Source organism: Callionymus lyra, chromosome 14 (genome assembly GCF_982586985.1).
Source record: "Callionymus lyra chromosome 14, fCalLyr1.hap1.1, whole genome shotgun sequence".
Classification (NCBI taxonomy): domain Eukaryota; kingdom Metazoa; phylum Chordata; class Actinopteri; order Syngnathiformes; family Callionymidae; genus Callionymus; species Callionymus lyra.
The window spans coordinates 25,053,158-25,076,848 of record NC_141831.1 but is presented as its reverse complement, the minus strand read 5'-3'; the positions used below and the strand labels follow the sequence as shown (position 1 = coordinate 25,076,848).

At 42.1% G+C, this 23,691-nt stretch overlaps 1 protein-coding gene across 2 annotated transcripts; it reads left to right on the top strand.

The window, feature by feature from the left end:
* Positions 1–1,002: 1,002 nt before the first annotated feature.
* On the top strand, positions 1,003–21,989 carry wwc1 (WW and C2 domain containing 1). 2 transcript variants are annotated; one of them, XM_087807008.1, is made up of 21 exons: positions 1,003–1,770; positions 8,275–8,384; positions 8,555–8,758; positions 8,877–8,953; positions 9,017–9,096; positions 11,255–11,384; positions 12,793–12,939; positions 13,050–13,366; positions 14,010–14,099; positions 14,168–14,802; positions 14,876–14,987; positions 15,045–15,212; positions 15,282–15,474; positions 16,003–16,140; positions 16,260–16,303; positions 17,801–17,978; positions 18,070–18,213; positions 18,286–18,378; positions 18,479–18,709; positions 18,778–18,896; positions 19,553–21,989. In XM_087807008.1, the coding sequence occupies exons 1-21, from the start codon at positions 1,652–1,654 to the stop codon at positions 19,617–19,619; spliced, it is 3,396 nt and encodes a 1,131-aa protein (XP_087663134.1). In that variant the 5' UTR covers positions 1,003–1,651; the 3' UTR covers positions 19,620–21,989. The 2 variants fall into 2 exon arrangements, with proteins under 2 accessions (XP_087663134.1, XP_087663133.1); XM_087807007.1 differs by having other exon boundaries at positions 14,168–14,817.
* The last annotated feature ends 1,702 nt before the right edge of the window (positions 21,990–23,691 follow it).

The following is a 23,691-nucleotide window of genomic DNA, read 5'->3' as shown; positions in this document are numbered from 1 at the left end:
TGAGGAGTGTGATGCCTCTGTAGTCGGCACACAACCTCTGGCCCCCCTTTTTAAATAGGGGGACCACCCCCCCGTTCTGCCACTCGTCAGGTACTGACCCAGGCGCCCTGGTTTGGTTTTGTCTCGTGGCACTGTTATGCTGAATTTAAAAGGCTTCGTATTTTTAATTTTTAATTTAAAAGGCTTTTAATATTGAATTAAAAATGCCTCAAATTTTTTTTTATATTGAATTTAAAACGCTTCAATTTGTTTTATATTGAATTCAAAATGCTACGAATTGAATAATATTGAATAATTAAAATTAAAATATAACAAATATTGAATAATTTAAATTAAAATATAACAAATATTGAATAATTGAAATTAAAATTAGAAAAATATTGAATAATTGAAGTGAATTCAACCTTTCAATATTTGAAAAAATAAATAAATTCAACCATAAGCTTTGGAACGATCTTCCTCTCTCTTTGCGCTTGATGGAGTCTACTGACTCCTTTAAGAAACATATTTGTGCAGGCTTTTCCTTGACTTTCTGGAACTCCTGTTGTGTTATCAGTTTTATCTTGATCTTTAAAGTCTATACTTTATTGAATATTGTTTTGATTGTTTAAGCGCTTTGTGACCCTGGTCTGGAAAATTGCTATACAAATAAAAATTACTTACTTACTTACATTCAATATTCTGATGGTATTGATTTAATTCCATACGAGTGTGAAGCAATTATATAGATGACCACAAGGGAGAGCTGTCGGATGTAATGTCTACAGTATATTTGTATTTCACGGCTCACGTTTGACAAAATAACCAAAACTTCGCCCTGATATGGATAGATGGATGGATGATGGATCTCTCTCTCTCCCTTTTTTTCTCTCTATCTCTCTATCTCTCTATCTATCTATCTATCTACATCGCAACCGGAAGTAGATTCCGTCATGCTTTAATTTTGAACCCTCCACAGGAAGTGTACGTGAACAGAAAATTAGTTTGACACACATCTAGAAGTCCCGGGACTGAGCGAAGACTCCGGTGCTAGTTCCGCCCGTACAGCCTGAGATCTGTTCCAGAGAGTCCCACCAACGAGGACCTGTTGAGTATCTATCGGATCAGTATTGTCTGCTGGTTCCCGGTGACGTGTGGCGGGCTCTCGGCTCCAGGCTTCAGGCGGCTAGCATTGAAGAGATCAACATGGTGGCCTGGAGGAGTCCAGACGGGAAAAAGTCCGCTACGGTTTAAAGGGAATTATCCGATTTCCCGCAACTTTTGTGCCTTCACCTCCACAGTTCCATGAACCAGTGACCTCGAATATTGTTTTTTATTTTTCTGCTTTTCCCACCACGGACTGGACTCTTGTTCAGCGGAGCGTGAAGGATCCGAGCTCACTGGTCAACGGAGGAAAAGTTCCCCCAAACTTGACTACCGCCCCCCAAAACCTCGATCCGCCATCGTCGGTGCTCTTGTGATCCTAAAAAATGAAAAGCCGCGAGTGACTCCTGGATTATTATGGATTACTATGACCGTGGCCTAATCCAGCGCGCGCCAGGACGGCAGGTTTGGGAGTGAGACGCAGCTGCAGGTGAGATGTTCTCCAGGAGGACCACGCTTTCCCCGGTTTGTGATTGAGAGGAGGGAGGTACATGGAGACTCGTCTGACATGCCAAGGAAGGAGTTGCCACTACCCGAGGGCTGGGAAGAAGCCAGAGACTTCGATGGGAAGATCTACTACATCGACCACATCAACCACATCACCAGCTGGATCGACCCCCGAGACAGGTGTGTGTGCCCCCGGTCTCTGTGGCCATCTGTCGCTCCTTCAACAAGTCTCCAAATAAACTATCAGTTTCTCAGCATCCTTCTTAGTCAACGGCATTTATTGGGAAGGAGGTGAAGAGCTTTTAACATCTGTAGGTGCATGTTGATCCAAGGATATGAAGTTCAGTCAATTAATCTTGTTAAAACCAAGATTAAAATAGCTTGCATCTTACAATTATATTTTAGTATTTCATTATAAACAACATAACACACTTGACACAGGTTTACTTTTTTCCACATCTATTTTTCCAAATAGTTGTCGAGCTGACCCAGACCAACACATAAGTCATTTGAAGACACTTGTTCGTCACAAACACTATTGCTCACATCCAGGGAAACCAATTCTGATAAAAGGGAAAGTTTAAAAAAGATGATAGAAGAGAGGAGAATAGCACGTTCCCTTGATTACAAATGATCGACAGTCGCAAATAGAAAAACTTCACAGGCAGAAACCTTGAGCAAAACCAGACTCGGTGGTCCTCTGCTGCATTCAGCTGAAAAAGAGGAGAGAGAACGGGGGATGGAGAGAGAAGGACGGGGGAGAGCAAAGAGAGAACATGGAAGTGGAGTCCAGAGAGAGAGCCTTGAAAAGGAGTCAGGATCTGTTGACACTGTAATGGCGGAGGGACATATGTCCTGGATCGAGCAGCATGTTCCGGAGGGGCTTTGAAAGAAGGTGGAGCACTGAGGTTTTGGGGTCAGATGGGTAGGAAGAAGACAAGTTGGAGCTGTACAGGTGTTAAAACATGAAGCAAGAAAGAAAAACAGAGAGGGAGAGAGCTTTGAAGAACTCCCCCAGCAATCTACATTTTATAACAGTATAACCAACCGTTGGTCCAGGAAGAGCCCCACTTTAGTCTTTATCAAATAGGAATGTTCAATACGACTTTTCTTAAACGTGGAGGTGGTGTCGGCCCCGCGGACTGAAGTCGGTTATAGCTTCCACTGCAGAGGAGCTTTATAACGGTTGGCCCTGGCTCCATATCTTCATTTGGAGATTCGAGGTATAACTGAGAGATATGAGTATAAAGATTGTAACATTCCAGAGCGCTGACTATATCATAAAGAAGTTCTGTTACAGGTGAGGTGTGGTGATGGTAAGAATGTCCTCACAAGGTCAAGCGCTGCTTGACTGTTGTGGACATGTTAGCTGTACTAACGTCCATGATTTGCATCACAGACAGTTTGTCTTGAACCCCGGTGGCTCAGATTTATGACCTCGCTGACTCGTATGCAAATATCTGATGACTGCAGCCCAGCACAAAACATGTCTGACATTTTTCTCTCTGCACCTGCAGCAGATACCTAAGACATGATTGACAGCTCAGGTATTCACAGCTCAGTTGTTGACCGTTCTTCTGGTACGACACTACTATTACACCTGAACTTAACACAGAGGTCAGAAACTCGGTAAATAAACGCGGCTGCCAACTTGAATCAGCTTTGGCTTTTCGTTCGCGTTCATTTGTTTCTCATCGTACACACAGTTTCATTAGGCTCTCGCTGTCGACATCAACTAACAAATGAACCGTTTTTTCAAAGATTACTCAACTCGACAACAAACGACTAAATGCCACAACAAACTGCAAACACTAAATACAAAAGTCGGCACATGATCTGCCGCCTGTTGTTGTGTTCAGACCAGCTGTTGTTGTTTTACAATGGTTTTGCTTAAAGTATAGCAATATTTTAATTTAAATCTTTTATATGTTGTTGTAATTTCTTGAATTACATTTTCAGTAGCTGGTGTTACTGTGTAGTTCAATAACAAATTACAAAACAAGAATTTGCACACGAGTCATGGACCAATAAAAATTCTTTTGCCACATTGAAACGCCCTGCAGGTGACGCAGCGCTGTCAGCTGACAGGAATGTTATCAGTCAGATTTGAGCTGTTGATTTACACATCGGGTTGTACTTCTGCTTGTAGCGCTGGTTGTGAGTCTGACTCATGGCTCAGCTATGCGGCTTTGCCTCTCTTAGTGTTGCACTCGCCTCACGCTTCGTCAGTTTGCATTAGCTCGTCCCTGTTTACCTTGGAATGTTAAACTTCTAGTCGTCCATTCCTCAGATGTTGGGTTTTCTAGGTACACACAATGTGTCTAGCTCAAAACAAATTTGTCACGCTAACATCGGAATGAATTTGAACACACAACATCTGCGCGGATGCACAAACTTGTTCCACACTGTGTAAGTGTGCGTATGCGAAGAGCTTGTTGTCGCCTAAAGTACCATTTGTGTGGAAACTGTAATAACGAAGATCCATTCTGTCACGTATGTGGTAAGCGTGTTAAAGTCTTGAAAACAGGCTCTGGTCTGAAAAGAAAGCGGGAGTTTGAAACAGACGATCCTGGTCTGGTCTAGGCTGATCTGGACCATGCTTGGCCGGCCGGTGGTAAATTATATCCATTGCTGGTAGACTGGTCTACTGGACTGGAGCGTCAGGAACTGAACAATGTTCTGCTGGCAGAGCGAGTCTGTCCTCCTGAGCTAAATTTAGAGCGGCACTCAGGGGTCTTCTGCTGGCCCCTTTATTATTCATCAGCTGAAAAAGGACCCAGTTCAGTTTCTCCTCTGAGCAGCATGACTCGATGTTTGTGTGGACGTGCGGTGAAAACATGAGCAGCTGAAACAAGTGGTCCATCGATTGCAATTTTATTGCCTGATGCCAATTCTTCGTAATCTCATTCTTATTTTTAAACAAGTCTGGCACATAACATTGTGTATTAAATATGGACATTTTACACCAGAGATGGAAAAACTATCCAACTTCTGTCATGTTTTGGGTGTTCATTCCCGACAGCTAGGATCTTGGTTGGATGTTTTTGAGATCTACAACAATTAATTGTATTCATGGAACGACCTTTAAGACAGTATTAATTGATGGATCATAAATGATGCAAATATCTTTTTCTTCCTTACCGGCCCGCCCGGTAACAAATTTCTCACGGACCGGTAATGGTCCCGGACCGGGGGTTGAGGACCACTGACCAAGAGGACTTCTTACGAAAATAATTTATTTAAAATCTCAAATTTAAATTTAAAATTGACTGCAACATAAAACTAGACTTTATTGATTAAATCAATATATCGTGCAGGCCTACTGAAAAGAAGTGGGAGGTGATTCATTAAAATTAATGATGATTAGAAAACAGTTACTGTGACTGAGTGACTGAAATGTAAATGTTTTACCACAATTCGCTGCATTGGCATAGATGGAAGGATATACTTTATTAATCCCTCTGGAGATCTCCTTCGGGAAATTGGGTTTATTTGCATTTATTACATAATTCAGATAAAAGAAGAAAAAAGTTCCCTGTTGGTGGTACGTGGCATCAAGAACCTGCTGACCCCCTCAAGAGACTGTAGATCTCTATCGTCCAGGGCAGGAGAGGGCACCAGTGAAGAGACCAGTCCGTGTTCCAGAGCAAGACTGCAGGCATATCAAAGACTGTGATGCACAAAAGCTTCTAAATCCACTGAAGTAAATAAAGACACATATAATGCCAAAGTATAGTTGGGCTTAAAACTTAAGTAGTACATTTATAGTCACTGTGATTGAATGTGTGTTAAAGACTGGTTGATGATGGGAATATGTTGTTAAGTTGTGTTTAGTTGTTGGTAAGGGATTAGTATGAGTAGAATACTGCTCATTACTAGTTAGGTGGCAATTCTTATATCGGTTTGATTGATCAACTGAAGATGGAGAGCATTATAGTTGTCGACGGCTCTTTTTGGAGGTTGATCTTTATTGTTCATAATAAAATAACAAGTTTTTAATGATTTTTTCTTGTTTTACCAAAAATAAAAAACCTTTAAGCAATCTATGAATAAAATAATAGAATCATAAAGCGCCTATCACTAAATGGAATCGTAAACACTGTCAAACAACTGAAAAATAGCAATTTGTCAGTTCTCACCCGAATTCAATGAATAGGTTTTGCAGTTTTACAAACGCATACTCTTTTGAATGTCAAAAAGAAACAAGAGACCAGGAAGGATAATGTATTTTTGTAAAAGGAAAATCAATTCAATCTGCCATTACCCTGGTAAATTTTTATGCACCACCTTAGATTAACAAGGACTCCTTTACATTTATAGCATCATCAGCTTTTATATTTGAGTTCTCCTTCTGAATCTTTCCAACAACTAATTCAACTCTAGAACGATTCAGGGTTATAATAGAAATATATACGAAAAGCTTCTCTCTACAATGGTTCTATAACTAATCATATAGAATTCTGCTTAATTAGGTTAATTTAATTGTTTTAGCCTTGGTGAGATTACAAGGGTAAATACAATTGGTGGCCCACTCCCATGAATGATGGAATAAGTACATCACAGGCCAAATTTTCAAAATGGATGAGCTAATATCATGATTCAAGTTTTGATTATATTCTCCATTTGTCATATTTGCAGTACAATCTGGTTATCGGTTATTAAAGCATCTAAAAGTGGGTAACAAATTGGGTCTCCTGAAATTGATAGCAGAGGACTTTGTACCAGCTTGAAGATACAAAATTGAAACAATGGGTTATTTTTAATAATTAAATTAACAAAACATTAACAAGACAATGTACTAATATAAAAGAAAACATGTTAACCATGGCAAGACATGCGTATGGACTGAAAGTAAAACTAGTCACAATGTATTTGTTTGTCCGTTAATATGTTTTTTGAAGAGGTGAAGATGAAAGTCTGGATGACAGTGAGACATCTGTGTAAGTTTGTTGGCATCAAGAGGTACAAGTGGACTATTTGACTTCTGAATGCATAAAGTCTATGAGAAAATAATGATTACAAACAATGCGTCATATGTCACTTAATGAGGTAAAAAATGTAAACATATCAGAGATAATACTTGTACATCAGTACAGTGTAACTGAATATATCATTTATGTCTTTTTTTTTTTTTTTTGTTTAGCCGCACACACACACATTTTATGTACTCGCATGTCTGTGAGCTTCACTTTTACTGTTGACACTTTTAATTTCTGCAAACACACACACAACCTTCTGTGACCTTGATGGTTTCGTAGATAGAATACCACTGTATCAGTAATATTGACTCTGCTCCAGTTGTTTTGTTTCCAAAGTAAAGAAACCATTAGTTATATACAAATGCTGCCACTGTGGTAAAATGTAATTGCTGAAATCATTGCTGGTCTTCTAGGAGAGACAAGGAGTCCTGACCTGAAGATTTGTTGTAGATCAGAAAACTGTTCTTCAGGATTCAGGAAGTGGCTAAGGATTAGTTTTCTACTGTGATTCAGACGGAAGTGACACGTTTGTGCTGGAATAATGGCAACTAATGTGAAAACTCTCCTGACATATTCACAAGTTTCACATGTTGAAGTCTTCTTCTCCACGACGCAGTAAGTTACTAATCATGATGATGTTTTCAAGTTAGTACTTTATTAAGTCCCCCCCCCCCCCGTCTAAAATATTGGCGAAAGAGAGGTTACGAGAGTGAAGCCCATTATAACGTAATAATGGCGCCACTCCTCCAGAGTAGGCATGGTTATGGTAAATAAGATTTAATCTTCTGAAAAACAAAGTGTTTTCAGTGGGTGGGGCTTAGCAATTTTTTTTATGTAAATTTTTTTTTATTTTTATTTTTTAAATAATGTTTTGTACAAACACACACATACTGATGAGTACAGTAGAGGTCCAAGATCAATTTGAGAGACACTTAAATCCAAGATGAACTTGTATGTAGCCAGTGTGGCTGAATCTTTGGTGGTAAAGCATTAGTGAGAAACATGACCGTGAAACTTATGGCTACAGTAAATATACAATATTAGAAGTTAAGGAGCTAGGAGGTGAGAGGAAAAAGAAATGCATTAAAAAGTACACGCACAGTTGATGGTTGTGTTTAAAATCCAGGAGCTCCACTGTTGACAAGTGAGCGACTGGTTGTGGCTCTAGGGTAGAGATGTCTGATGTGTGCTTTCCTGAGGTCAAGATAGCGGCAGGTTTTTGCTAGAGAGTAGCAGATGGATTCAGGTCTGGCTGAAGGAGTTTGGTTGCCACAGCAACCTTGCAGCAATGTTAAGTTGCCCAGAGTGGAATTCCATGAGTCTGCTTCCTTCTATTGTGGTCTGCTGGAGCCCCTCAACCTTTCACCCTCCCTCCCTCCCTCTGAGGTGAATAGAGGACTTTCACCAGACTGCCCCCCCCCACCCTTGTTCACCCCCTCGTTCAACCCCTTTCATGGGAGAGCTTTCAGATCCTGGATCAGCTCAGGTTTCCGTTGTATGTGTGTTTGTGATGTCACACTTCAAGACGCGGCAGTTTAATGTTCTTTCAGATTTTGTTACTCACTCAATATATTAACTTTACTTATTCTAATGCTGTCTTATATGTGTTTGTGTCTTTATTTTCACATGTGATTTTGAATCCGTGTGTGTTTCTGTAGGACGCTGTCATTTTGTCTCTGTCTTATGTCAATCTCTGTCCTTGCAGACAAACCAAACCTCTGACGTTTGCTGACTGCATCGGTGATGAGCTGCCGGTGGGATGGGAGGAGGCCTACGACCCGGTGGTGGGGGCCTACTATGTGGACCACAACACCAGTGAGTCCTCCTTGGTCCACTTCTGTCTCGTGTTTTTCTATCTCAAACTATTCTGTCTCTTTCTTTTCTGTCCCTTCCTCTTGTCTCGTCTTCTTCCGTCTCAACTTCTTCTGTAGCTTCCTCTTTTCTGTCTGGTCCTCTCTAACCCGGTCCAATCTGGTCCTCAACAGAGAGCACTCAGCTGGAGGACCCACGGGTCCAGTGGCAGCGCGAGCAGGAGTCCATGTTGCGAGAGTACCTGGCTGTCGCCCGGGATGCCCTGAGCGCCCAGAAGGAGATCTACCAGGTGAAGGAGCAGCGGCTCCAGCTGGCCCAGCAGGAGTACCAGCAGCTCAACGACGCCTGGAAGGACAAGTCCACGTCTCAGACCAGCTGTGAGTCCAACACGCATGTCGGTTTGTGCGGGTGGTAGGAAGTAACAAAATGTGCAGATCCTCTGATCGTCATGCTCCATAGCTGGAAGTTCTAAACTCCTCAATGATTCCCCTGCAGTGAACTCCAGGTCGTCATCCTCCAGCAAGTACGACCCGGACATTCTGAAAGCAGAAATTTCCACAGCTAAAAGTCGGGTCAGTATTTCAGCTTCATGATCAGTCCTCTGATATGAAAGTGACATATTTGTGTGACTGCAGGTGAACAAGCTAAAGAGGGACCTGGCCTGTATGAAGCAGGAGCTGCAGTTCAAGGAACAAGGCTTCCAGACGCTCACAGAGTAAGTCACTGCTGCTTCTCTTAGCTCGGTCTGAGAGAACACTGGGTTGTGAGTGTGATGCAAACATGCAGCACAACTTTTCTAACGATCTGGTAATATGAGAGGTATCACGATGCAGGGGCAACAACTGTCTGGTGAATTCACATTTTTAAAAGCTTCTGCTGACTCTTGGTCTAAGTCAACACCAGGATCTCACAGGATTTCATAGTCTTGGAGGACGTATTGGCTGCTGCTGCTATCTAACGGTCGGAAGTGTAATCGCGACACAAAAACAAACGCTAACAATAGTTGTTTATAAATTGTAAGAAAAAGGAGTCAAATTATTTTATTTTACACATACTTTGTTAAAATATAAACCATAACATAACTATGGTAACACAAAATATGATTTGAAAGCGAAAACAATTAAATAATACAAATTTTATAAAATTTTGTTTCATCTAGTTTTTTATCGATACATTTCTACAGTGCTGTTAAATATCGATACAGTGTCCGGCGGTGTATAGGTATATCGATATTTTCTCACACCCATAGTGTTCAACACATCTACAAAGTCTGCAGGAGCAGCTATCTACCTGCTGTGTTTTGTGTGTTTATTCTTATCAATCTGCATCTCCTGTGGGTCAGACCTGGTAGTCCATGCTATGTAAGAACAGAGCAGCAGAGACTTCTTATCGGCTCAACTTTTATCGCACATTCCAATGACACCGAGCTCCATAAAAGCAGCAGAGGAATGTGAGCAGGACTCCGGCACCTGACCCACTTCCACAACCGAGCGGAGTCAACGGTTCCTATAACTGCAGTTCTTGGAGGAGGTTTTCGACTGGAACAGGAAGGTCCGGTCCAGCACAGTGCCGACTGCAGCGAGAGTGTCAGGGGATTAATGAGTAGCTGAAGCAAGTGGACTGGCCACATTCCTGACGGCCCACAACGTCAACAATGAAGTTTCTGAAAACTAGAATGTGCTCAAGAGCTCAGGTCCCTGCTAGATTTGTTACCTGGAACTGAAGTCAGAAGGTCCAGTGGGTTTGAAGAACCAGGATAACTTGTTCACCACAGTTTGTGTCTACAGTGTTTCATGGTTCTCGTTTGATTACCAGACTCTTAAATCTATCTTGATATTTTAGTTTGTATTGTGAAAGTTTTCTGACCAGTTTCCCTGACATACACTTTTCTTTTTAAATCTTCAAGTGATTCCATGAATGCGCCCTCTAGTGGCCGTTTAAGTCACTAACCATGAACCTTCATCACTCATGGGTTAATCTACGAGTTCATAAGTCTGACGCATTCCATCTTTGTCCCAGAAAATCACTAGTGAGATCCTGAACACAAGAGGAACAATCCACCACAGTAGGCATCCTGTTTTCAGTGGTTGTGTTTGAGGAAGGTTTAGATGGATTACTTCTCATCGTCTCTCTACTACTTCCTCATTCTAGGTGTACCATCCTTCCAGCTCCTGCTGCTGGCTGAGGAATGTGGTCTTACCGGTTCTCCGGTGCTATGCGCTCCTCTATCTCATCCACTCCTGAACATAATCCAGTGCTTTCACTGAAATGTTCATGTTTATTTGCTTTTGTTATTTAAACATATGTTTTATTGAAACAAAGAAAAAAACGTTTACTAACCAAATTAGATTTTTACACTTATAGAGGCTTTTGGGAAGGAACTTTTTTCAGCGACTTACCTACAACATCTCTGCTGTAAGAGAGTCACCACAGTTTTTAGTTTTGTGTCGTCACACAGAGGTGAACCCTATATCATCATCATCTCAAAATATCCTTACCTAAACAGGCACTGAGACATCCACACGACCAGGTGTGCAACCCTTTGCACCTTAAATGTATAATAGATGTACTCAGGGATGTTAACAAAGTCATTTTAATTAAGCCAACTCTTGAACTAACCGCTGTCAGACTCTCCCGTCTGGTTTCCAAATAGATCTTCTGGTGATCTGGCTATCTTTAACTCTATTGACGTGTGAGTAGGTAGAATATGAGTGAAATTTGCGATAACAACCACTGAGTTTTTATGCTAGACCATTTATCTTTCTACTACTTCTAAATGCATCTTTTCTGACCCACACATGTCCTATCTGACTCACACGAGTCTCTTTGACCCACGAGGATGTCTGACGTCACCTTCTGACCTCCACTTCCAGAATTGACCAGAAGGTGTCCAACAGCTCGCAGGGCTTCAAGCTGCATGAAGTCCAGGCCATCCTAAGCGAGGTCCGATCCATCCGAGACGCAATCAGCACAGGAGAGAAGGAGAAGCAGGAGCTCATGCAGGTGAGTTGTTGAGTCAAAGCAGAGATCAGTGGTTCTAACCCCTGAAGGAAACTCCCAGCAGCCTCCATGATTGAACCGATTATGTGACAGTGATGCAGCTTTGATCCTGCACACCTCAGCTGTTTTCCATTTCTGAGGAACCAAGAATAATCAAATGGTTATTGCTGCCGGGCATTTCACGCGATTCAGAAAAAAACTTTAAGGAATTATACATTTGTTTTTTTAATGTAACGAGCAAAATTATGCGCGTATGATAGCTTTAAATCTTCACTACGAGAGTCGCAGAAACATCACGTCATATCTACCAAAGTGAAGCTGCAGGTTCAAATGAAAGCGCAACAAAAGCTGGTTTCCCTCATGTGATCACGTGATTGGAGATGCATCCTTAAAACACACATAATGACTATTTGTAAAACACTTTTGTCCTATAAATATAATAATAATAATAATTTGTGTACACATAGGCACACATTCTAATCATGCTCAAAGACGATCAGACAAAGTGCTCAGTAGTTTCTGATTAACAGTTTTATTTTGTTTAAACTTCAGGTGGAGATGTTTTAAATAAGCCACTGGTTGACCCCTTTGTGAAAACACTGTTTTTGATAATAACCGTGTATGTAAAGTTTACACCGGAGCTCGTCTGAATTAATTCACAGTGTGATCCATGTCAGAAATGTTTAAAATGAACAAATATAAACTGTCACCCCAGTTTTATTTCATGTCATTTTATGATCACACAGAGAGGAATCTTGGGTCATTTAAATATGAATGGATGAACCTGTTTGTTCATCCAAACCAACATAGGATTCAAAGTTCTTGCATTTGTGTCACGTACAGATTCAAACATCTGGATATGTTTGCGCTTCATTTTCTGGGTTTGATTGTTTTTAGTAGGAAATCAATGCAATTCTTAGTACATAAGGCCCCTGGACTTGTGTGTTACTCACAGAGGAAAAGTGTGCAAATATGATTAAATATGCTACTTTCTTGACTGCAATATCCAACTCTACTTATTTATGCAAGTCATTTTTCTATAAAAAATGATTAAATCCACACATCCTCCCATCATAGCTGACTATCACTCTATTAAGTTTATTCAGTGCATGTCATCCAAGTAACGTGTATATTTACAAATACAAATTTGATGGAGGTAGATCTTTTGGATTTGATCGTTTTAAAAGTAGCTCACGAATCGAAAAAGTGTGGGCGACTTGAATCTTATTTATTACCAAAATGAGACAGAACTCAGACTAAGTGCGCCATCTGCTGGTGACATTGCTACAGTGCTGCACAAAATAGGTTCTCTTCATTTCGAATATTGAATGACATGAAACACAGAGGTTGTTAAAACCGTCTATATCTGAGCTACATCAAACCTGCTGCTCCTCCCTGTCTCGTCATTCAGAAGCTGGCAGTTCTGAAGGACAGTTTCCAGCTGGACTCTGGTTCTCAGCAGGAGCTGTGGGGCAGCAGTCCCTCGCTAGCAAACTCGGAAGTTTCCATACCGAGACTGTACTCTGACGCCGGCTCACAGACCGACATCCCTGTAGAGGTGAGTCCCACGAGAGAACCTTGATATTCACCTCGGTCTTGATCTGACACAAATGTTTTTTGCTGACTTTGATCATTTCCGGATCATCTCATTCTTATCCTCTCCGTCAGTTCACATCGAGCAGCAACAAACTGGCCGAGAAGGTCCGTCTAAGTCTGAAGTATGACGAGACCAGGCACAGGATCGCCACCATCGAGGTGCAGATCGCCAAGCTAGACAGTGAGGCGTGGCCGGGCCTGCTGGACCCGGAGCGGGACCGTCTGATCCTGATCAACGAGAAGGAGGAGCTGCTGAAAGAGCTGCAGTACGTCAGTCCCCGACAGAGGCTGGAGCCTAACGACGCCCAGAGGCTGGAGACGGAGAAGAAGAGGCTGGAGAAAGACCTGCAGGCCGCCCGGGACAACCAGAGCAAGGCGCTCACGGAAAGGTGAGAGGGTCGTCAATAGATGGTCACATAATTTAAGACGTTTCACGCACATACACAACAAACATTTGTTTTAGGGGAAACTATTGTCTAAAATCAACTCTCCTGACTCATCCATATGTTTCAAATGTTGAAGTCTGCAGTAAGTCCCTCATCGTGACCATGTTTTGAAGTTCTCCTCCCATCTAAAATCTTATTGAGCCATTATGGCGTAATAATGGCTTCACTCCTCCTCCAGCCAGCTCGCTTTGTTTGATGACTCGCAGTGACAATCCTTGATGCTTGACCAATCGCAGTAGAGTGGGCGTTGTTATGGTAAACAAGAGTTAATCTCCAGAATAACAGTGTTCTTACTGGCAGGGTTTAGGCACATTTTATAGTGTAAATGTTTTAATAAATCGAGTTTTTACAAACGGATACATACTAAGTACAATAGAGGTCAAAGATAAATTTAAATGTATTGTGCTGACATGTTTAAATGAATGTTTGTTTCTATTTAAAGCACCTTGTGGAACTGATGTCTGATAGGTGCTTTATAAATAAAAGTGTTGTTATTAATATAAAAGCAGCTGCATGGATTAGATGAGCTGCACACACAGATACATAATTTAAGCAGGCTCTGACTCTGGCGTCCATGTGTGTCCAGGCTGCGTCTCCACTGCAGGAGGAACAAGCTGGTGAGGGAACTGGAGGAGCTGGTGAGACTGGCTACATCGTTGCACTCGCAGCTCAAGAGGTGAGCATACAGAAGGTCAGAGCAGACGAACAATATATTCAAAGTCCTGACACCCCCCTGTCCCCCAGCCTCTCTGCCAGCACTTTGTCCTGTTCGTCTGGCAGCAGTCGAGGTTCACTGACGTCGAGTCGCGGCTCTCTGGCCACGACATCCAGCCTCGGCTCCTCGTCCTCCCTCAGCTTCACCGACATCTACCTGGAGCAACCGGAACTATCCGACCCGGACTTCCAGAACAAGCTGGACAGTCTCCTGCAGGAAGGGGGTCAGGGGGGCTACCGGCCCTCCAGTTCTATCACCACCATCCATGAACACGAGGTGGTGACGGGCGGCACTGGGCCGGACGCCGTTGCTTTCGAGGAAAATCTGACAGCAGCGGGGGGAGGCGGTGCGTCCCCTGTTGGAGGGGGGTCTGTGGAGACGGGGTCCACAAGGATTCAGAGCCTTAGACTTTCAGAAACGCCTCGCTCCATGAGCTCCTTGTCTCCACGCTCCTCGCTGTCTTCGTTGTCCCCTCCCTGCTCGCCGCTGGTCACAGACGCCAGCTTCCTGTCCGGCGACGCTTTTACGGCCCAAACGGGACCAGGTGGTGGTGTGGGCCTGGATTTGGAACTCCGCAGCAGACTCGCTGAGTTGGAACTCTGTCTGGACTCGCCGGAGCAGCAGGACGTCAGCAGAGAGGGTCTTCGGCAGAAACGGAGCAAAGGTGAAGAGGTCAAAGGTAAAAGTCTACACCCTGTCAACGAGTTATCTCCTCAATCTCACCTGGCCTCCCTCAGACTCTGTGCCGCAGCTGCGCGGGGCCGAGCCTAAGAAGATGGGCGTGATCTCTGCTGTGTCTGATGAGTCTGTGGCAGGAGACAGCGGCGTTTACGAACCTTCAGAGCGTCGGTGAGTCAAAGACTGACTCCAGAGATATCTTCAAGAGCTCAACCTCCACCCCTGCAGGCAAGGTGTCCCTGTGGACTTACTGGGAACTTATGAGGACCGGTTAGCGCCAGGCTGCTCTCAGGTCCAGCTGGGTTTCCGCTACGAATCCAGAGATCAGCGCTTCACCGTCTTCATCGTGCAGCTGTCCAACTGCAGCGCCCTCTGTCTGCCGGCTGACCAGAAAATGTGCGTCTGTGTGTTAAAGTCTCATGGATGAGTTTTGAAGTCGTCGTCACTGTTGTCTGACCGCTGCAGGTACGTCCGAGTGGCAGTGCTGCCGTGTATGGAAGCCTCTCGCTGCCTATTCAGGACTCGCGGCTCGTTTCCTTGTGACAAGACGGAGATCAACGAAGCGTTCGGTCTTCAGATATCCCAGAGTGCACTGCGTCAGAAGACTCTGAGGGTGGACGTCTGCAACACCAGCAAGACGGGACATGAACAGTGCCGGGTCAGTCTTGCTCTTTGCTGGTCCACACATACAGTAGTCTGCTCTTCTTCTCTCTTCTGTCTCATTTACTCTTCTTTTCCTTTTTATTGTGGCAACCTCAACCTCCTACTTCTTTCTCCTTCTGCACCTCAACTCTCCTTCTTTCACCTCCTGCACCTCAACTCTCCTCAATTTCTTCCCACTTAATTTTCCTTCTCCACCTGGTTTCTCTTCTTCTCCTTCTCTTTCTTTTAGCCCTTTTACACTTTGTTTAACTTCCTCTCTGTCTCCTCCTTTCTATCCTCCTCTACAGTTACCCTGCTCTTTTTCTCCTAATTTCTGTCCCCTCCCGCCTTGTTTCTCCTTTTTTATTTATTCTCCTTTTGTTGCTCCTCTATTTTTTTTCCTCATTGTCCTTCTCTACCTCAATTCCTCTCCTTTTTTAAATCTCCATATCTTCTTCTTACTTCACATTTTCATTTTCTCTTCATCATCTCCCCTCTTTTTAGCTTCCATTATCGTCCCTCACTCCATCTTTCTCCTCCTCAGGCGGGGGCTCAAATCAGTCTGGCAGACGTGGTGTGTTCAGATGAAAAAAGCACGAAGTGGTTCAACTTGCTGAACCGAGCTTTTATGCCGGATATCAACAAGGACAAGGAGAGTACAGCGCCCCCCAGTGCTGACACGGTAGTTAGCTTCACAGACACATCTATGAGTAGTTCAGTTGTATTTGTAACCTCAGATGATACTCAGGCTGAGACTCGGTTGATTTACAGGTCATCTGATCACATGTCTGTGTCTTGCAGGTTGGTTTGTCGTGCAGTCAGCGATCAGCTAAAGGGGACGAGTGGTGAGTTCTACTTGTATTTATGTTCCTAACGCAGCTGTCATACACTACTACTACTGCAGTAATGTCTCACAGCCTTGTGTCTGTGAATAAATGAATATGTTCATACATCTTACACTGGTTGATGAATTGCTGGATGGATTTACTGGTTAGTAATTTATTAAATAATTATTTAATAAGTGAATAACTGACTCTATTAACGTGCGAGTGAAAGTAATTTTTTAACGTGCTTTGTGAATCATTTATTGGTTCTAGAAAATATTTGATATCGTTTTTAATATTACATTTGAAATTTAATATTTGAATATTACATTTCAAAATGTATTTTTTTTCAGACCTTCTGTTCTGACAGATGGCCGTGGTAATGTTTGCCATAAACATGGGAAGTTTCCAGCGTCATCTCTTTGACTTTCATAGTAATAACAGCGGAAATACAGCCAAGTGCAGATCTTAGCAATATGATAATATAATCACTGTGTATGGGTGAGGGATGATGAGAGATTTATATTTGAACGGCTTTGAACCCTATATAGATGATAATCTTGGAAAGAATGTTACCCTGAAGCAGAAGAGTCTAACAATGACTTCAAAACCTGTTCTCTAATTATCATAAAGGATTATTATGGAATACTAAGCACACAGGAGGTTAGGATACATTTACATCTGTTTTCATACAACAGTTATAATTTCAGTGTGATTTTCTAAATCCTACTCAATGTTTTGATTTGCTCCAGCTCTCAGTATTTATTTATTATCATTAGATTTACTTGAACAGGAGTATTATGTAAATACAGTTAATGCCGATAACAAATGCATGACATTCTCTTGAATTAAAAGAGAGCTATGAAGCTCCAATAATCATCTGTTGTATTCACACATTCCATAAGCAGCTATACAATATAAAGACACATTAATATATCAAGTTAAAGGGCAACTAAATTGACCATTATTGTACTCATCAGTGTGTGTCTGTTTGTACAAATCTCTTTAAATTCATATTTACATTAGAAAATGGGTTTAAGCCTCGCCCACTGAGAAGATTGTTTTCTGGAGATTAAATCTAATTTACTATAACCACACCCACTCTGCTGTGATTGGTCAGACATAGAGGTTTGTCACTGTGTGTCATATACCCAGGAAGTCACCACTTCCAAGGGACCTGTTGTACAAACAAACCAGGCATGATTACAGCTGGAGGAGGAGTGAAGACTTTTATTAAGGCATAATGGACTCTGTTCTCATAACCTCTCGTACACCGAGGTTTCAGAACTTTATAAAGTAATAATATTAAAACATCGTGATGATGACGGCTGGTGTAAGTACCATTTTGGTCGTCATACTATTTCTGTCCGGGCACCTCAAACATTCCAAACACTAACCTTTTTTTTTTTTAAAGCTTTTTTATGAGTGAAAGAAACTTCAACTGAGCGATTTCAGGATAATTTGTTCCGTCAAAATTGCTGTTTTGGGTCGCACTTTAACTTGTGTCGCTGTATTCAGGAGTGGAGCTGACGTCTTCAACGAAGAGGAGGTTCTGGAGGGGGACGGGTCTAAGCTTGGAGAAAGTCCTCTGGACGAGGAGGACACCTTCTATCCTGACAGTAGCCAGTGGGAAGACGAGGAACGACTGGAGAGCAAGGAGAAGCCAGCTCCAGTAGCAGTGATTATCACTGAGAGGGTGAGTCTTGTGTTTAAACATTCCACATGTCTGCTGGTGGAACAAAGCTCCGCTATGATAGGTCTCTAATGTCCTCAAGTGCTTGCTGCAGGTAAACAAGGAGACCAGCATTGGCGGCCGGCAGTTGTCCGTGGTCCGGCCAAAGGAACGGTGCCAGAACCCGTTCATGAGGGGGAACACCATTATCCGCTCTAAGACCTTCTCTCCTGGACCTCAGAGCCAGTACATCTGCCGGGTAACTGACTTTTAAAAAAATGTGGGTGTGTTTCTAATTGAGGGTCTGACACATGGGTTTATGGATCATCAGATCAACCGCAGTGACAGCGACAGCTCCACACTCTCGAAAAAGTCTCCATTTGTCAGAAATGCGTCAGAGCGCCGCAGCATGAGGATGAAGAAGGTACAAACGAGAAACACACTCATTTCAGAAACGCATAAACATGGACAGCGTCACACAAAGAACAACTTGATGATGATGTAATTTCCTGCCATCCCTGCAGCCTCCTGTACAGGCCAAAGGTCTGGACGGTCTTCTGCGAACGCCTCTGGACCTGGAAATGGACCTGCAGGTGTCCCGGACCCGCCAGGCCCGGCTGACTCAGGAGTTGCGAGTCCTGCGAGAGTTGAAGTCTCAGCTGGAGAAGGCCAGACAGCAGGGTCAACGGGAGCTCCCGTCTTGGGTCCAGAACGATGAACGTTTCTGTCTGCTGCTAAAGCAGGCTGAGAAGCAGGTACTGCATCCTGCCGGTTTGGCAAGGTTTGGGTCCCTCTGCTTTTTCTCAAAAGTGTGTGTCTGCAGACTCAAGAGGAGCAGCTGCAGGAGAAGCGGGTGGAGAAAATGATGCGAGCAGCAGCCAAGGACGTTCACAAGATCAGAGGCCGGAACCACAAGGAGGTGCCTGAGATCCAGACCTTTAGGTGGGTACGCACTCATCGACCAGGACGAGCTTTAAGAGCTCATTTCATGACTTAAGTGAACACACCGTTTGTGGCGCCATTGTGTGACGGTCGTCCCTCGCCAGTGGCGACTACTGACACGTCCAATAGATGGCGCTAATGCGCCTGCCCATCATTGATCACTACTCGAGGTTCGCAACTTGAAAAATTGATTTAATAAGAAAAAATATATATAATATTATGAACTATAAGTGTTGGTATTTTGAAAGAATGTATAATGATGAGAAAAGTGAATTTGTGTTGGCTAGTAAGATATTTCTGTCCTGGAGCATAAACATATTTTAATTAAGGCTATTGGGCTTCCTTTGTCCTGCACCCAGATTAAAAAAACTTTATTTTAAAAGGCAAAGAAATGTGAGTAGACTGGGACGAACATGAAAAATGTAATGGACATGTTTGTTAAAAAAGACAATCTCAGCTTGATGAAGAAAACGGAATTTAAATCCATAAAAAAAATGTCAGGAGATTGAAAGACGCATTCTATTTAAAATAATTTCTAAGATAAATTCTGGTGCACCTTAACTTACCCCGAGTGGCCATGATGAAAGTGAGCTCAGAAAACCCATCTGTTTATGTTTTGATGTTCCTCTGCTGACTCCTCATATGTGTGACTACAGAGAGAAGATGGCCTTCTTCACACGAGCTCGCAGCAGCATCCCGGACCTGCCGGCAGACGACGTGTAGAGAAGCATTTCAAGCCCCCCCCCCCCCTCTGACTGTTGCTGCTCAACTGGAATCATGAAGAACCTTCTAAGTGTATAAATACGTTTCTAGACGAGTTGAAAAACCTTGTAAGCTTTTGTAGAGTCGACGTTGTTCCTCTCTGCTCCTGTTACTCACCAGCCTCCTCCTTCCCCACACCTCCTGTAGTCCACTGCCGACTGAAATAATGATGACGTCAGCTGTCTTAACTGCACACACACACACAGAGACACATGAGTGCACATGTCTTCAAGCGTGTGTCATGAGTTGAAGTTCAAAGTCGCGTGTTGATCGAATCTTCTAGTTCCAGCTCAACTTATAAAATCGCACCGAAGATTTGTGGTTTGAGCCTGCAACCTTTGAGTACCTGTGACAGATATTTAACTGCATCACCAGCACAAACAAACACCATCTGACCTAATGTGGAAGCTACACTGACGCTGCAAGAGTTCCTCCTGATTTTTCACAAAGCCCTTTGACAGTCCTGCCACACACTGTCAAACAATAAGTAGCACCGGGAAAAACATGCAACCACTTGAGACGTCCGACATCTCTCGACTTCGAAATTGTCACATTAACTGTCTAAAAAAACAAGTTTAGCTTCTTGTTTTGATTATTTGACCAACAACAACCACACAAATCCATCTCATCATACTTGCCAAAACCACAACATGAAATGCTCTGAAGAGAAATCGAGGGATGTCGTTTGAACACGAAGCTTGCATCGGTCGCTAAATGTTCCAAAAACGATTTTGATCAATGAAAGTTGCAAGACAGAAACACCAGCATAATATCAGTTTCATTCCATTGATTGTAAATATGTTAGCTCTGATTGTTATTTTGTGTGTGTGTGGACACGCACATAGAGCCTAACGCTCAGGTAACTGCTCCGATAGTCTGCACTTTAAAGAAACTGGAAGTAAAAAATGTTTTTTTGAGAAAACTTCACTGGAGCGATTATTGTTGAGACTCACAGGAAATGACTTGTGACTGTGAACTTGATTGTATTTTTTTTTTTTAAAACACTGGTCATCGTTAAATTGCTTTGTTGAGTCAATTTTCCCTCCTTGTAAAAGAACATTCCGGATTTTGGGTCACCACCAACAAACCCTGAGGTTTAAATTTTTCTGTCGAAACCTCCAATGTCGATCATTAGAGACTCAGAGTATAGCTGCTTTATCCGTTTGTAGAAAGGACATGATTTGTTCAGGTGCCTTCTTTTGAAAATTGGCAAGAAGAGAATATTCTGATGATTCTTGAGTAGAAGGAGGATGGATAAATGTACTGTAAATTTGGGGCGACACAGTGTCAGCTCCGCATGTAAATAATACAGACTCGGGTTGAGTGAGTGTTCTGCGAGCAATTGAAGTCCAAAAGCAGCAATAAATGGTTGTCGTGACGACAGTATTTCCTTGTTAGGATGATGTCATTATCATAAGCACCCAGAGAATCGGTGAGGTGTTCGGAGGGTCACATGTTTGTCCTTGTGAAAACTTCTTGTAGTGAATCTGCCACTGACCTGCAGGGGAAAAAGATATTGTGATGTGTTTGGATCTTTGTTCTGTTAATGTTGCAGAACTACAATTCGGGTCTCGGAGTTTGTAGACAAATCCACCAGATGGCGCACTAGCACGAGTGTCAGAGAACGTTACGCAGTGCTAACACTGTAGGACTGTGTAAATGGTTTTCTATTTATAAATGTCAGATTTGAGTCCTATTCAGGGTGTCCCCTCCATGTTGCCTCAAGTCAAGTGAATAAGCGGAAGATAAAGAGAGAATGAATTCACGATGCTGCCCCCTATGGTGCAAATATGTCATTACAGGAATGATTGAGAAACTACAAAATTACCAACACAGGTCTTTGTCATGTACTACAATATGAAACTTTGGAAGACATTACAATGCTGTATATAGTTCTCCCAGACTGTCTCACTTTTAACTTCTCCTCTACGAGGTTTTCCTGAGAGATCTCAAGCATCTCCGTTTCCACTTGTTTTTATCCTCGAGTCACCGTGAAGAGACTTGAATGTTGAAATGTTTCAATCAGAAACACCCAGATGAAGGAATCTCGCCACGTGCGTCGGCAGAATGTTTTTTTTTTTAATTCCTCACTTGATTCTTTTACATCTTCCAGCCAATCTGTTTTTATCACATCCGCTGACAAAACAAAACCGCATCTATTTATTGCACTTTGTGATTTGGGTGTGCTTGTTTTTGTTTCCTTCTTTTGATCATGAAAGTCCCGAAAAGCTGTGAATTTCTTGGCTGTTCTGTTGACTAGAGTTGTAAATATCTTACCAGCACAGAAGATAAAATATGTTTTGTAGTTTCACAAGGAATTAAAAATTATCTTCTTCTAGTTTCTGTTGTGAATTTGATTTCACATGCACTGATTTGTTTGAGTGATATCTGCATTTGTTCAACATTCTTGTCCGTGCCTCTCTTGTCCTCTTCATGATCTTTGTCTTTTTTTGTGCATCTCCGAGTGTGTGATGGCGTTTGTGTGTGTTTTTGTGGGCAACTGATGTCAAAACCCAACTTTCCTGCCTCACTCACATGTTCAAATGTTGAAGTCTTCCTCTCAAAGATGCAGTAAGTCCCTCATCATGACCATGTTTTGAACTTATTATTTTATAAAGTTCTCCCCCTTTTTAAATCATTCCTTCTCCATTCAGCTGTAATCACCTCTGCTTTGTTTATACAACTAGTTCCTTGGAAGTGGAGATATCTGGGATTGATGATGCTAAGTGACAAACCTTGATGCTTGACCAATCGTAGCAGAGTGGGTGTGTTTAACAAGGTTTCAGGGGGAAAAAAAGCAAAACGAAGTGTTTTCAGTATTGTCTCCTCGTACATGTATTCTTATTCTCATAGCTGATTTAATTGGGCGGAGGGAGGGAAGTATATTTGTGCCATCAGAATAGATAGATAGATAAAACTATATTGATCCTCTGGAGGTGTCCTTTGGGAAGTTGTTTTTCCAGCACGCAGCAACACAGACAATAGATTCATAAAATGCAAGAACAAGAACAAAGTGAAATGAAAAGAAAGTGCAAGATTATTTAAACGATCAGAGTCTAAAAAACTATCAAAGTCTAAAGATAAAGAGCACAGATCAAAGATTAACATAGAATATCATCATCTTTTCGCTCCAATCCTGCCCCCAACTCAGAATTAAACAGCCTAATAGCACGAGATATGAATGAGTCCTTGAGTCTATTAGTGTTGCATCTGGGAAGGAGCATTCGTGCACTCATTCTGCTTCTCTGCTCACTGATGACAGTGTTCAGAGGATGACTGTCATCATCCATGATGGACAGTAGTTTGTCCAGTGATTTCCTCTCAGCAACTGTCACCAGTGAGTCCAGCTTCATTCCAACCACAGAACCAGCCCTCCTGATCAACCTGTCCAACCTGTTGACACTCCTCCTGGACACATTCCCACCCCAACACACCACAGTATAAAACACTATTTGAAATGTAATGCTTAATTCAATGTAATCATTTGTATATTGACAGGTCGAAATTATTTGTATTAAATAATTAAATCAAGTTTTTTGTATTTAATCAACTGAAATATTTAACCCACATAGGTTTATATTATAATCCCAATAATTGAATCAACATTTTTTAATTCGTAGTCTTTCAAATGCAATATAAATGCTTTCATAATAGTGCCAAAAAATAAGTAAATGACTCGCCAGTGCTTCGATGTTGTCACATGATCGTCTGTGCGTCGCACGATAGGCTGACAGTACGATCAGCAGTAGCTCGGTATGGTGGCACTGTTATACCAGCGTTTATATAGAATTTGAAAGGATACGAATTAAAACATATTTAATCTACTAAATGTATTTTTGAATTATTTTATGAATGTCAAACTATATTTGCTAAATATTCAATTTAATATAAATATATATAATATTATAATATTCTTTTGGGAAATATTTAAATCCAATTATTATATTTTATTATTATTAATATTATAAAATGTCTATTTTCCTTTGATATATATGGAGCCCCGGAGGTGACTTTTTTATCACGAGATAAAAAT